The sequence below is a fragment of the Paroedura picta genome, chromosome 5, assembly GCF_049243985.1.
Source record: "Paroedura picta isolate Pp20150507F chromosome 5, Ppicta_v3.0, whole genome shotgun sequence".
NCBI classification, from domain to species: Eukaryota; Metazoa; Chordata; class Lepidosauria; order Squamata; family Gekkonidae; genus Paroedura; species Paroedura picta.
In genome coordinates, this window is record NC_135373.1 from 29,101,066 (window position 1) to 29,116,374 (window position 15,309).

At 46.3% G+C, this 15,309-nt stretch overlaps 1 protein-coding gene across 1 annotated transcript; it reads left to right on the top strand.

Annotated features, from left to right (window-relative positions):
- The first annotated feature begins 8,167 nt into the window (after nucleotides 1-8,167).
- LOC143837312 (beta-fibrinogenase brevinase-like) lies at nucleotides 8,168-15,102 on the top strand. Its single transcript, XM_077336961.1, has 6 exons — nucleotides 8,168-8,271; nucleotides 9,590-9,803; nucleotides 10,576-10,729; nucleotides 11,456-11,718; nucleotides 13,405-13,541; nucleotides 14,425-15,102. Exons 2-6 carry the CDS (start codon nucleotides 9,722-9,724, stop codon nucleotides 14,593-14,595), a joined length of 807 nt encoding a protein of 268 aa, XP_077193076.1. The 5' UTR covers nucleotides 8,168-8,271; nucleotides 9,590-9,721; the 3' UTR covers nucleotides 14,596-15,102.
- Nucleotides 15,103-15,309: the final 207 nt, after the last annotated feature.

The following is a 15,309-nucleotide window of genomic DNA, read 5'->3' on the forward strand; positions in this document are numbered from 1 at the left end:
CCATCCACCTCATTCTCTGTCGTCCCCTTCTTCTTTTGCCCTCGATCTCTCCCAGCATTAGGCTCTTCTCCAGGGAGTCCTTCCTTCTCATGAGGTGGCCAAAATATTTGAGTTTCATCTTCAGGATCTGGCCTTCTAAAGAGCAGTCAGGGCTGATCTCCTCTAGGACTGACCGGTTTGTTCGCCTTGCAGTCCAAGGGACTCGCAAGAGTCTTCTCCAGCACCAGAGTTCAAAAGCCTCAATTCTTTGACGCTCGGCCTTCCTTATGGTCCAACTTTCGCAGCCATACATTGCAACTGGGAAGACCATAGCCTTGACTAAATGCACTTTTGTTGGCAGGGTGATGTCTCTGCTTTTTAGGATGCTGTCTAGATTTGCCATAGCTTTCCTCCCCAGGATCAAGCGTCTTTTAATTTCTTTGCTGCAGTCCCCATCTGCAGTGATCTTGGAGCCCAGGAAAATAAAATCTGTCACTATCTCCATTTCTTCCCCTTCTATTTGCCAGGAATTGAGAGGGCCGGATGCCATGATCTTTGTTTTCTTGATGTTGAGTTTCAAGCCAACTTTGGCACTCTCCTCCTTCACCCACATCAACAGGCTCTTTAGTTCCTCTTCACTTTCTGCCATTAGAGTGGTATCATCTGCATATCTGAGGTTGTTGATATTTCTCCCTGCAATCTTGATCCCAATTTGTGACTCCTCTAATCCCGCATTTCTCATGATGTGCTCTGCATACAAGTTAAATAGGCAAGGCGACAGTATACAGCCTTGCCGAACTCCTTTCTCAATTTTGAACCAGTCAGTGATTCCATGTTCAGTTCTCACTGTTGCTTCTTGACCTGCATATAAATTTCTCAAGAGACAAATAAGATGTTCTGGTATTCCCATCTCTTTAAGAACTTGCCACAATTTGTTGTGCTCCACACAATCAAAGGCTTTAGCATAGTCAATGAAGCAGAAGTAGACGTTCTTCTGGTACTCCCTAGCTTTCTCCATGATCCAGCGTATGTTGGCAATTTGATCTCTAGTTCCTCTGCCTCTTCGAAATCCTGCCTGTACTTCTGGAAGTTCTCGGTCCACATATTGCTGGAGCCTAGCTTGTAGGATTTTGAGCATAACTTTGCTAGCATGAGAAATTAGTGCGATGGTGCGGTAGTTTGAACATTCTTTGGCATTGCCCTTCTTTGGGATTGGAATGTAAACTGACCTTTTCCAATCCTGTGGCCATTGTTGAGTTTTCCAAATTTGCTGGCATATTGAGTGTAGCACTTTTACTGCATCATCCTTTAAGATTTTGAATAGTTCAACTGGAATGCTGTCACTACCACTAGCTTTATTGTTGCTCAGACTTCCTAAGGCCCATTTGACTTCACATTCCAGGATGTCTGGCTCCAGATCAGTAACTACCCCATTGTGGTCATCAGGGATGTTAAGCTCGCTCTTGTATAGTTCTTCTGTATAATTTTGCCACCTTTGTTTGATCTCTTCTGCTTCTGTGAGGTCCCTACCATTTTGGTCCCTTATCATACCCATCTTTGCATGAAACGTTCTCTTCATATCTCCAATTTTCTTGAAAAGATCTCTGGTCCTCCCCATTCTATTGTTTTCTTCTATTTGTTTGCACTGTTCATTTAAGAAGGCATTCTTATCTCTTCTAGCTTTTCTCTGGAATTCTGCATTCAATTGGGTGTATCTTTCTCTTTCTCCCTTGCCTTTCACTTCCCTTCTCTCCTTAGCTATTTGTAAAGCTTCCTCAGACAGCCATTTTGATTTCTTGCATTTCTTTTTCTTTGGGATGGTTTTAGTTGCTACCTCTTGTACAATGTTGCGAACCTCCGTCCATAGTTCTTCAGGCACTCTGTCTATCAGATCTAATTCCTTAAATCTATTTGTCACCTCCACTGTGTATTCGTCAGGGATATGATTTAGTTCATACCTGAGTGGTCTAGTGCTTTTCCCTACTTTCTTCAATTTAAGCCTAAATTTTGCAACAAGAAGCTCATGATCTGAACCACAATCAGCTCCTGGTCTTGTTTTTATTGACTGGATAGAACTTTTCCATCTTTGGCTGCAGAGCACATAGTCAATCTGATTTCTGTGTTGACCGTCAGGTGATGTCCATGTGTAGAGTCGTCTCTTGGGTTGCTGGAAAAGAGTGTTTGCTATGACCATTGTATTCTCTTGACAAAATTCTACCAGCCTGTGCCCTGCTTCATTTTGTACTCCAAGGCCAAACTTGCCTGTTATCCCGGTTATCTTTTGGCTTCCTACTTTAGCATTCCAATCCCCCATGATGATAAGCACATAATTTTTGGGCGTTGCTTCTAGAAGGTGTTGTAGGACTTCATAGAACTGATCAACTTCATCCTCTTCAGCAGCAGTGGTTGGGGCGTAGACCTGGATCACTGTGATGTTGAATGGTTTGCCTTGGATTCGAACTGAGATCATTCTGTCATTTTGGGGATTGTATCCCAAGACTGCTTTTCCTACTCTCTTATTGATTATGAAGGCTACTCCATTTCTTCTGCAAGATTCTTGTCCACAGTAGTATACCTGATGGTCATCTGAATTAAATTCACCCATTCCTGTCCATTTTAGTTCACTGATTCCTAAAATGTCGATGTTCAGTCTTCTCATTTCTTGTTTAACCACGTCCAGCTTGCCTTGATTCATGGATCTGACGTTCCAGGTTCCTATGGAATAAAAATCTTTACAGCATCGGACTGTCTTTTCGCCACCAGTTACTTCCACAACTGAGCGTCCTTTCGGCTTTGGCCCAGCCGCTTCATTCATTCTGGCGCTACTCGTACTAGCCGTCTGCTCATCCCCAGTAGCATATTGGACACCTTCCGACCTGAGGGGCTCATCTTCCGGCGTCATATCGTTATGCCTATTGGAACTGTCCATAGAGTTTTCATGGCAAAGATACTGGAGTGGTTTGCCATTTCCTTCTCCAGTGGATCACCTTTTGTCAGAGCTCTCAGCTATGACCTGTCCGTCTTGGGTGGCCCTGCACGGCATAGCTCATAGCTTCACTGAACTACGCAAGCCCCCTTGCCACAACAAGGCAGCGATCCTTGAAGGGGGGGATATATATATAGCTAAACTAAATGCAGATTAGATTATTTCCATTACTTTGGTCTACATTACAACACATTGAACAGTATAAAAACTACAAAACTCATATTCCCAGGATATTGCTACAACATGAAGCTTTTTTCATGCTTAAGTCACATGACTTACATCCCAAAGGTTTGAATCCTGTAATTGACTTAATGTCACATTAAGAAGATTAGTTAGATGTTACATTGTGTATATTTAAACTACTGGATGATCTTAGTTCACGGGAGGGCTGGATGAAACATGTGGGCTGAGTCTACTGTGTAAACAAGGAACCCCAGAAACAAGGATGAAATAATTGCTTGCTTGCTTGCTTTTGCAATTAGAAGATTAAAACAGAGGTTTTGGGGTTGATGGGGTTTCTCTGTTGAAATGTGATGTTTAGGGAAGCCTTAACTTTTTGTTAATTATTTGAATGCTGTTAGCATCTATTTGAAATGGTTCGTAAATAATCAGAGGTATACAATGATATTTAAATATGCTAGTAGATACAAATTAGAGATGTATCTGTCTTATTGATGATATAATTATGTTTATTTTCGTCAGCTTTGCCACTATTACTTGTGAGAAAACGGTGTTCAACCAGTGCGTGTTTTGGCAAGTCTTCTGTATGAATTTTGGAACTGAAATAGGAGAAGAAAATAGGAGGCTGGCAACCCTAGCAAGTCCCAAGATCAGGTTGGCTTCACCTTCAACAAGAAAATCCCTAGTTATCTGATGAGTTCCAGAGCAGCAAATCTGCCTGGCGATGTATCCCCTACGTGAAAGTCATGAACAGGATCAGCCATAAACCAACCCAGTGAAAAAGAAATTGGCTCCGCATTTGTGGATACTTCTTTGTTTGCACCCAAAGGTCAGCACACAGGTATCCAGTGGGTAGCAGGTTCTCACCTTCCCACGCCTGGCTTAGTCAAGCAGCACTGGGGAGAGATAAATAGAGCTAGATGTTCATCTGGACCAGCGCCTTCTAGAAGAGAAGAAAAAGCTGTTTTTTTTTAAATCTGTTTTTCACGACCCAAAAGAATCCAAAAGCGACTTAGAAACACCATTCCCTTCCTCTCCTCACAACAGACACCCTGTGAAGTAGGAGAGGCTGGGACAGCTCTGAGGGAACGGCTCTGTGAGAACAGTTCTAAGAGAACTGTGATTGGCCCAAGGTCACCAGCTGGCTTCATTTGGAGGAGAAGTGGGGAATCAAACCCGGCTAGCCAGATTAGAAGCTGCTGCTCTCAACCACTACACCACGCTGGCTCCAAAGAAGAAAGCCAAAGTGTGCAGAGGAACTGATTAATACTATCTAATGAACATAGAACTTCACTTTGCACGGCATGTTGATTGTTCGTGATAATAAAGACCAGATTTCCAAGAAGTGCCTCTACCCTAAATGGTCCAGGCAAGCCCAATCTCATCAGATCTGAGAAGCTAAGCAGGATCAGCCCTGTTTAGCATTTGGATGGGAGACCACCAAAAAAGTACAGGGATGTTAGCCAGATGACAGCAATGGCAAACCACCGCTGAGCCTTGAAAGTTGGTTGCAACTTGATGACATTTTCCACCTCCTCCAGCTTGATCCTTAAGAGCTCTTCAACCTGAGGAAACCACTGAGATAAACCACCATCAAGTTGTTTATCTAACACAGCGGTTCTCAACCTGGGGGTTGGGACCCCTTTGGGGGTCGAACGACCCTTTCACACGGGTCGTGGCAGGGCAAGCAGCTTAGCCGGGCTGGCGCCATCCACACAACAGCTTTGCGGGGTAGATCGAGATAGAGCATTCATCTGTCTGGTGCAGCGGAAAAGAGCAAGATCGGCATGGTGAGATAAGAGGCAGAACTGAACTGAGAAACCCCAGAAAAAAAAAACAATTTATATCATGAGGTTTTAATTTCTGTGGAAGAACACTTGCATAATTTGATGGTTGGGGGTCACCCCAACATGAGGAACTGTATTAAAGGGTCACGGCATTAGGACTGCTCTAACAATTCATAAAACTGAGAGTAACAAGCTTGCAGTACACTTCTGGGGCAATTGTGTGTAGCGTTACTCCAGTTTAAGCCTTAATGCTGGAGAAACTGCAGAGGACAGGAGAGCTGGATTCACCTGAACTTGATATTTCATTCTCTAACGCCAACCTATAAAGCTCTCACTTACTTCATACGTAGCCTCAAAATCTTGCTCCATTGTAATGGATAAATATCAATCAAATCTAGAGGTTATATAATGATATCCAAGAGACATTAAAATCCCCCAGAAGTCATAGAATAACACTGGTTCTTTTGGTTTTATGTGTTTGAAATGTTTTGTTTTTTTTTTCTCCAAAAGGTATTGCCATTGAATTGTGTTTTGCCATCATTCGCTGAGATGCTCTGTACAACAGGAATGAGATCTGGGAAACTCAAGTCCTAAAGAAGGAAAACTTGGAGGGAAAAAGAAGCTGAAGATTAACATTAATCCATTTATTCTACACAAACACACCAAATTTGGTATCGAAAAGAAAACACACCGCAGTTACAATAACTCAATACTGATCAGATCTGTCGAGACTCTTACTTCAAGCTATTTAAAGGTAAAGGTATCCCCTGTGCAAGCACCGGGTCATGTCTGACTCTTGGGGTGACGCCCTCCAGCGTTTTCTTGGCAGACTCAATACGGGGTGGTTTGCCAGTGCCTTCCCCACTCATTACCGTTTACCCCCCAGCAGCAATCTGGGTACTCATTTTACCGACCTCGGGAGGATGGAAGGCTGAGTCAACCTTGAGCCGGCTGCTGGGATTGAACTCCCAGCCTCATGGGCAGAGCTTTCAGACTGCATGTCTGCTGCCTTACCACTCTGTGCCACAAGAGGCTATTTAGGTGGGGCTTATTCCCAAGAAGATATTCTTAGGATTCCACTATAAGTAAGTGGTACATCCAGGGTGAGGCATCCAGGGCATGTGCAGAGTTTGGTGATGCAGGGGCAGCCAGGGGCAGGGCGGGATCCAAGCACAAGCTGCAGCAGAGCCAATGAGCCTTGTGCCCCCCGATGTGTAGGCTGAGACCACTAGATCCCCACGTTAACTGAATGTGAAAACCTTTGTGATGAAAGGAAATCTTGTGATGTAAAAGAAATCACTGAGGAAGTTGTACGGAAACGGGTAACCTGCCCATGGATTCGTTTTGACCTTGATTTCTACATCATTGGAATGAAAGAGTGCCGTCGTCAGTTTCTCGTCTTCCTTCCTTCCTTCCTTCCTTCCTTCCTTCCTTCCTTCCTTCCTTCCTTCCTTCCTTCCTTCCTTCCTTCCACTGTTCTCTTCTTTCATCAATTATCCTTCCTTCCTTCCTTCCTTCCTTCCTTCCTTCCTTCCTTCCTTCCTTCCACTGTTCTATTCTTTCATCAATTATCCTTCCTTCCTTCCTTCCTTCCTCCCTCCCTCCCTCCCTCCCTCCCTCCCTCCCTTCCTCCTTCCTTCCTTCCTTCGCCATCTTAAATTTCATTGGATTACAACGAAAAGAGGTTTACTTATTTAGATTTATAATAATGCAGTAGTCGCCGAAAACAAGTATGTATCAAGTGAGGTTAGTATACATAATGTTTAGAAAATGTGATGAGGGTAAAAGAAATGTACAAAATTAGGTTAGCAAAGAATAGTGTAGAAATAAACTATGCCTGCTATTTAAAAACATATGGATAAGCAGTTTACCGGCATACATTTCTTAAGATAACTTTCCACCACTGTTCTCAGGAGAAATTCACAATTTGTAATTAGACCAACAGTAGGTTGAAAAAAAAATCAGAAAAATTCTTAACCACAAGAACCTTCTCTCTTCCTGTTTTTAGAGGTGAGATGTTTGTTTTTTTTAAACAGGAAGCTCATTCTCCAGTCCCCTTCATCACAGTTTGGTCTGCACAGCTGAAAATGATGGTGCTTAAGACCTACTTCGCTCCTGGTTTCTTGACTGAAGGGTGGCCCTCGACCCATCCCAAGCGCCCTGGGAGAGGAGCCATGGGGCCGCAGCAGGCAACAGGGCTTAGCAGCACGTGAATGGGACTGTAGCGAGGTAGCCAGGATCCCATCCCAGAACTTGGAAGCTGAGGCAATTGGGGTGAGGTGTGTGTGGGAAGGTTGGCAAGAAGTGTGTCAGAAGCCATGCCTGTCTCCCCTGGTCCAGGGAATGGCAGTAGTGGTGACCAGTTGCCCACAGCTGCTGCCGTCTCCCCCCATTGGCCATGGCATGCAGCCAAGGGCGCCTTGTGGTCTTCCTCCCCTTCATCACCTGCCCCAGGTGCCAAATTGGCAAGGTATGTCACTGCTGTAAGTACAAGGTTCCACAGAGAGAGACTGCAGTGCAGTGCAGTGGGCAGAGTGTTCAGCTAGGATCTGGGAGACCAAAGTTCATACCCCTGCTCTGCCCTGGAAACTTACTGAGTGACCTTGGGTGACCTTGGGCAGATGCTCTCAGTCTAACCGACCTCATTGGGTTGCTGTGAGGATAAAATGGAGGAGAGGAGAATGATGGAAGCTGCTTTGGGTCTCCACTGAAGTGAAAATAAAGGGATAAATTAAGTCACAGAATCATAGAGTTGGATGGGTTCTGCAGGGTCATCTAGTCCAACCCCCTGCAGAATGCAGGAAATTCACAACCCCCTGCCCACCCACGATGACCCCAATTCCATGCCCAGCATGACTGGCCTCAACTTAAATTAAGTCACAGAATCATAGACTTGGAAGGGGTCTACAGGGTCTCCCTCTGAAATGGGCAGAATATTTAAGGTTCTCTATGTTCCTAATAATTTTCTTTTAATCCAAAATTATAATATCCAGCAAGAGATTCTTGGTGTCAAGAGATGAGGGTCTGGATCACGATTTGACATCTCCGACTGTATCAGCAGCCACATCTCTAACTTGAACATCATGCGTCTGTTAGTCATTGTTATCTTGTGACTTTATAGGATATCTGTGTCTCTTGGGCATTGGGGAAATTATTTTTTACCAATCTTCGCCATTTAGACACAACATGCGATCCTCTTGAGGCTCTGCAGGAAGCCTTCCCCCGGGCTGTCAACGACGTTTTATGAATCCGAGATCACCAAACGGTTGGCTTGGCAGGTGATGACCTGAAGATGTTCCTGCCTGTTGAGCTTGCATCCAGTTTTTTCTCTCTTCTCAGGTGAGCTGCAGCTTTGGTTGGATTCTCCAATGTGGTAAGGCTTATAGGTTGATAGACTGGTGAAAGGACCTGTGGTGTCCAAATGAGCCCAAACTCTGTTAGACTAGTGCATGTTTATTATTATCCATTTATTATTTGAAAGAAAACTAGGATGCTGGGTGGCAGGACCCAAAGGTCCTGGGCCCACTTTCTGCCCTGCCCACATGGCATTTCACCCTCTGCTTCCGAACATTTGACCAATGCCACTTGTGCCAGTTGGACACATTGCCCAGTGCCCCTGGAGAAGATCTACCAGTGGTGCACAGTAGTGCAGTGTTTCATGCACCCTTGGAGGTGGCACGTCCTGGCACATGCACAACTCTGCACTCTCTGGGAAAGGGCTGTTGTGAGCCCAGGTGGAGCAAGCCGGTGGGGGTAAGATTGCCAGTGGGGATGCCAGGGTCTAAGTGGTACCTGGGGATCCCCTGATTTATAGCTCATCTCCAAAGATCAGTTCCCCTGGAGAAAAGTTATGCTTTGGAAGCTGGACTCTATGACATTGTACCCCTTTGAAGTTCCTGTCCTCCCTTGGTTTCATCCCCAAATCTCCAAGAGCCCCCGAAACTAGATTTGGCAACCCATATCACCTGCTAATAGGAGACCCACCAGATCCCCCCGCCCCCCAAGCCTGGAACCAGCCCTACTGGGTACGCTCCATATCTCACCCAGTGATTTTCACTGTCCAAGTAGACCAGGGCTGTCAAAACATTTTCAGCTTGTGAGCTGTTTTGAAATTCTGACACAGGGTGGTAGGTGCAACCACAAAATGGCTGCCAAAAAAGGTGGGGCCAACCACAAAATGGCTGCCGTAGGAGCCGGAGCCAACCCCCCAATTACACAGAGCGAGGTTGTGCATAGCTCTTCAAGATTTCAGGCTGATGCTACATTTAAAAATATTTTCTTGCCTGCACAACTGCTTACGTTCAGCCATGCCATGAAATGCTGTTGCTGTGGGATCAGCTGCTGTCAAAGCAACTTCTTGTAAAAATCTGCACAGCCAATCAGAAGCCCTGCTGAGCAAAAGGCCCACCTGGGCTTGCCCATGAAAAGAAAAACATTTAATGGGCACCATAATGGCATCCACAGGGCCCTCTGATGGGAAGGCACCTGTTGAAAGATCTGATTATTTCAAGTCTGCTCCTTCATCCTGTTAACCCCCCTGCAAAACTTCTAGATGTCCTTCATAGATCATATTAGTCCCAGGGTGCTTCTCCCTTCAAGAAGAAGCTGGATCTGCTTCCATTCAAATTACCAACCCAACCTAATCTCTCTTTGCCAGCTGTGGCTTGGTGAGAACGTGGAACCTTCCGGACACCTGCGTGCTGACCTTTTGCAAGCCAAACAGTGCTGGTCCTGTTTTTATCTTGTTTTCCTAATCCCTTGGGCCAGTTTACCCTCTAGTCTACAGTGTATGGACACACCACCAGGCAAAATTTCTGCTATGGACCTAAGCCGATTGCTGTTCATTTTACTGGGATTGCTGTTACCTTCCGGTAAGGTGTGCTTGTCGAATCCTGTATGTGGTTTGGAGGTGTTTTGTCCAGTGTCTCCGATGTGGGAGCTTAAAGGTTGCTGAATAACCGTGCACGTGTAGCATCCATAGGTGCAATGCTGTCAGCCATAGAAAAGTGTCTCTTTTGTTCCCGTTCTTTTTGTCCGGGAATCTGCATGCACTGAATGAATGCAATATTTGAGGGGCAGTTGTAAAAACAGAGTTCAGTGTGTTAGTAGTATTATTGTAAGGTATTCACTTGTTTATAGACTGTTTTATGTATTGTTCTTTGTTCCTGTGTAAACCGCCCTGAGCCATCAGGGAGGGCGGTATATAAATATAATAAAATAAATAAATAAATAAAATAAATATTTATGATTCTGTGACATGAATTCAGCGCAAGAGTTTGAACTTCATTCTCACTTCTGAAATGAAGATATTATATTCGTTGGCTTTTAAAGACCAAGTATACCCAGGAAAGCCATGGCTGCCGTATCTTTTAGGTGTCCTCTAGCACAGAGGTAGTCAACCTGTGGTCCTCCAGATGTTCGTGGACTACAATCCCCATGAGCCCCTGCCAGCAAATGCTGGCAGGGGCTCATGGGAATTGTAGTCCATGAACATCTGGAGGACCACAGGTTGACTATCCCTGCTCTAGCATAAAACAACGAAAATGCCGGTTATTTTGCAGAGTGATTGGCAGGTGCTGCTATTTTTCAAGTCTTTGGCATCCATCCCAGTTTCTGGGGAAGCTTTGCCCATTTATGTTACAGTCTCTCCGTCCCGCAATCGGATCATTGGAGGCTCTGAATGTGCCCAGAATGCACACCCCTGGCTCGTGCTGCTGTACCATTTCACCACGCCCTATTGTGCTGGAATTTTGATCGACTTAAACTGGGTAGTCACTGCGGCTCACTGCTGTAAGAGGTAAGGAGGGATGGGTGAGGGCGATGAGGGGACCGATTTAGGATTCTCTTTCAGACCCTGGGCAATATTTCTGGTGAACACAGTATGGAGCGTAAAGAAGTGCCATAAGTTCCATTCTGACTTTTCCCACAGGTGCGCCGTTTGTCCACTCTGACAGGCAATCTGTTCCACATAGTATATTTCTGGTAAGGTCTTGGAGGAGGAGCATGTCTCATGGCTTAAGTGCCACTCAACGCTTAACATCCACTCAGGGCGGCTGTCCCGCCCCTGAGTGCCACCTCCTCCAACCGGCTGTCTGTCTGTCCAGCCAATTACCTTCTGTCCCCCACCCCTGACCACCCCCCTCCTCCTTCCACTTCCCTCCGAGGCTGCAAATCCCTGCTGCATGAGAGCTGTCCCTGCCGGTGAGTTCCCTTCCCTGGGGCCTCCAGCCTGCAGCCATTCCAGGTCCTGAGGGGAGGGAGAGGCCATCCACAGAGTTCTTCCACCCCCTCCGCCAATCTAGTGCCTGTTGTATTCCTGGATGCAACGGGCTTGGCCCCTAGTATAATGAAAAAAGAGGAAAGGTACAGATATATAAGGAAAAGGCTTCGGATTTTATGTACAACAAATGTATTTATTTGTAATTAAGGCTGGGGACCCTGAAATAGAGCATAAATCAGCTGGCTAATCAAAGCTTTGCTTCAAGGGGCTCTCATTTGAGATCTGTGCTGTTTTTTCTCCCAGCGGTGACATCGTGATCCGGCTCGGAGAGCATGACTTGGAAGAGTCGTCTGGGCACGAACAAATGAGGATCAGCACAGAAACCATTTTATTCGACAGCAACTCTGACTGTAAAGATGAATGTAAAAATGACATCATGCTGATAAAACTGAACACGCCTGCCATCCTTACGGATCATGTCGCCCCCATCAACTACGCCACCAGCCCTCCCGATTTGGGGACATCTTGCACCGTGATGGGTTGGGGTGCAGTCACAAGCCCTGACGGTGAGCCCCGGGGCTGAATCCCGCTCGGTTCTCCGGTTATAAAAAGTGGATGATGGGGTCTCCTGTCCTGGGGACTATGGAAGGTGCATGGTCAAAAGCTCTATGGAGGGGGACAGAGTGAGAGTGAGCAAACAAAAGTTGGGTGGATGCAACCCACAGGGAGCACCCGCTCCAGCAAGGCCCAGCATTTCCCCAAACCCAAATTGATCTTTGGTCTGGCGCTGGCCTTGGAGCTGCCTGCAGGGGGTGCACTTACCAGGAATGTAGAGGATCACGAGAAATTAACGCAGCATATCTATGTGACCTGGAAGTGATGTAGGCATGTAAGGAATATGGGATGGGTGGGGATGCTTTGGCTTTTGGGCAAAAACTCTATGGTGCGATTAGCTTTTACCATAGTTTTTTGCCCTCAAACCAGATCGTTGCCCCCTTAAGGTCCCCAACCTGCTTTTGTCACTTCTGGATCACACAAGTACATCATGTTAAATCCCAGCATTCTTCCCTTGGGGGGTTTAATTTGGAGGCGAGGGGATGGGCCTAAAAGCAGGGGCATCGCTAGTCTGAACTGGTGAGGAGGGATGACTGTGGTCTTTTATGGGAAAACTACAAAATCCCGAGACTCACATCCGGAATGCTAGGGCCACAAAGCTCACTGGCAAGAGTGCGCAAGCAGAGCATGGAGTCAGAATCAGGGAAGCTTGTAGGAGTGACAAACTGTACCATGAAGTCAGTGCTCCTGGGAGCACAGGGAAGATGCAGAACTTGAGAAAGCCCTCACACAGCAGGGGAAACCATGGCGGATACTTTGTCTACATGGTGAAACACATTTAGGCTTTTTTCTTAAAAAGGGGGGAACGGAATGGAAAGCACGCTCTCCCAGCAAAGCAGATCCTCCTTAAGCGTCTACTAGACCAGGGTTCCCCAACACAGTGCCCAGGGGCACACACTGAGGTTTGCAGAACGTGGGCAGGGTCAGTGTAAGTTGCAGCTTGTAAGTGGCTGCCCTCCTTCAAACGAAAGGCTTTCCCACCACAATAGTAGCTGCAGCTGCTACAGGATGAGAACTGGTAAGTAACTGTGTTATCCCTGCGTAGGTCTATTTTCCCGTCAGACTTTCCTTCTTAATGGTCTCTTTCCTCCCTCCTCTTGGCCTTTCCTTCTTTTTATTTCCCCCGTGTATTGTGCTATGGCAGTGGTTCTCAACCCAACCATGCCGGGGTTCTTTCACAGAAATTAAACCCATACTGACCAATGGCGTGAAGATCCATTGTTCCTGATTGTATATAAATTGGGTTTTTTCCCCCTGGGTTTCTCAGTTCAGTTCTGCCTCTTGTCCCACCATGCGGATCTCGCTCTTTTCCGCTGCTGCAGACAGACGCTCTACCTTGATCTACCCCGCAAGGCTGTTGTATGGATGGCACCCCCCCCGGCCAAGCTGCTTGTCCTGCCGCAACCCTTGTGAAAGGGTCGTTCGACCCCCAAAGGGGTCCTGACCCCCAGGTTGAGAACCACTGTGTTAGGGTTTGCCTTCTAGAGCAGCCATTTTGGGCTCAGCTCCTCCTTCTGTGGCACCCATTTTGGAATGGCACTCCCCGCCTCATCTCAAAATCTCAAGAGTGCCTACATAATTTTTAAAGGATAGGGAACCCACTGCTAGACAATCATGGCTAACTTTGCTCTTTTCAGAAACCTTTCCCAGTGTGCCTCACTGCGTTAACATTACGATCCTGGAAACGGAATTGTGTGAGGATAAATTTCCATGCATCGTGCCCGAGAATATTCTTTGTGCCGGGATCCTTGAAGGAGGCAAAGACTCATGTCGGGTAAGGAGCTTTCCCCTTGCATGCAGGACGCTGCGTGTTTTCATAAAATGACAGAAGACAAACTAGGCCAACACGTTCATCTGGTGGGATGACTCCTCCACCAAGCAGGGAACTCTAGTTGAGCGATAAATGGGACCAAAACCTCCCTGATGTTAGTGCTGACAGTCCCCAGTGTTGATTCAGACCAAGCCTGTCAATTTCCCACCTATCTGGTGTATGTGCAGTAGCTTTCAGCTCCCCAGATTCTTCCAGCAACAAATATGGGTGCAGGTTCACTATGGGCCTATATTTTTGGAGAAAGGGGCAAGTAGGGGGCAAGGACATGCCCATTTTATTCCATACCCCAGCTGTGTGCACTTAATCCTTCTACTTGCATATTCCACAGAGGATGCAGAGACACAGAGGCTATTTCCAGAGTTTACATATACAAAAAGTTGCAGAGCACCAGACCATTTAAAGAAGAAAACAGTTTTATTGTTAAGAGAACAATTTTGTATATAGAGGAGAGACCTAACTAACTGTCTAACTGTTATCGTCTACTCTGGAGGCAAGCAGGAAGAGGTATGCTCAAAGGAGCAGGAAGTCTCCAATTGAGCCAATTCAGACTCAGATTTGAAAAATATCAGGAAGTTCCTGATCTAAATATGCTAATTATACATCTCCAATGCCTCTGCTATAGGGCATGCTCCATATTTTGTTCAATCATGCACACTACAAATCTTGCACATTCCAACAGCAGCTTTGACCGTAGCACAATACCCACACTTGAGAAGCTTCCAGGGCAGAGCTACGTCTAAATGGTGGCAACGGTTGGGAAAACCAAAGGGAGAGGGGAGAATCACAGCATCCCCTAATACGGCCTTTTATGATCTTCTCCTAACAGGGGGACTCCGGTGGGCCACTGATCTGTGATGGTATCCTTCAGGGCATTGTGTCTTTGGGTGGGAACCCTTGTGGCCAACCAAACCTGCCAGCTGTCTACACCAGTATCAGCAGATATGCCAGCTGGATCCAGGAAACGATTAGTGGAAGTAACAGTGGATCCAAGTCCTAAGCATGTACCCTCTGGAGCAGCCTTTTGGAATGGGGACGCGCCTCCCAGAAATATTATCTTTTTCCCCCAGCGACCTATTTTTGCAAACAGATTCTCGGCACATTTGCTCAGAATGGGACCGTCTCCCAGATACATGTGCGTTCCACTGTCCTGGCCTACCCCAACAATCCTCTGATCTGCCCAAGTGTTACAATTCTTGAATTATTATGCTAGAATCACGATGTGAATGTCTGACTCCGAAATCTAACAACTGGAGGAAAAAATAAAGCAATTTGTGCTCCTATTCCTGGATAAGCCACGAGGGTGTTACTCTTGATTGCTGGTCCTGTGGGTATTATCAGCCCCCCCGTGTAAAAACAGCCAGTACACATCCCTTCTTCTGGAAAAAGGTGCTTTGTGTTACCCGAAAGGCAGCCTGTTTCTTGTAAGTGCAAGTTGGACTGAATTTCTAAAAGCAGAAACCAAAATGGCCTGGCCGTCTATTATAGAAGAAGAGTTGGTTCTTATATGCCGCTTTTCTTTACCTGAAAGAGTCTCAAAGTGGCTTACAGTCTCCTTCCCTTTCCTCTCCCCACAACAGACACCCTGTGAGGTGGGTGAGGCTGAGAGAGCCCTGATATTACTGCTGGGTCAGAACAGCTTCATCAGTGCTGTGGCGAGCCCAAGGTCACCCAGCTGGTTGCATGTGGGGGAGTGCAGAATTGAACCCGACAT

Coding starts and splice junctions, on each gene's coding strand:
- LOC143837312 (XM_077336961.1), top strand. CDS start 9,722: ATGGACACACCACCAGGCAAAATTTCTGCTATGGACCTAAGCCGATTG. Junction 10,730..11,455: donor GCGGCTCACTGCTGTAAGAG/GTAAGGAGGGAT, acceptor TTTTTCTCCCAG/CGGTGACATCGTGATCCGGC. Junction 11,719..13,404: donor TGCAGTCACAAGCCCTGACG/GTGAGCCCCGGG, acceptor TGCTCTTTTCAG/AAACCTTTCCCAGTGTGCCT.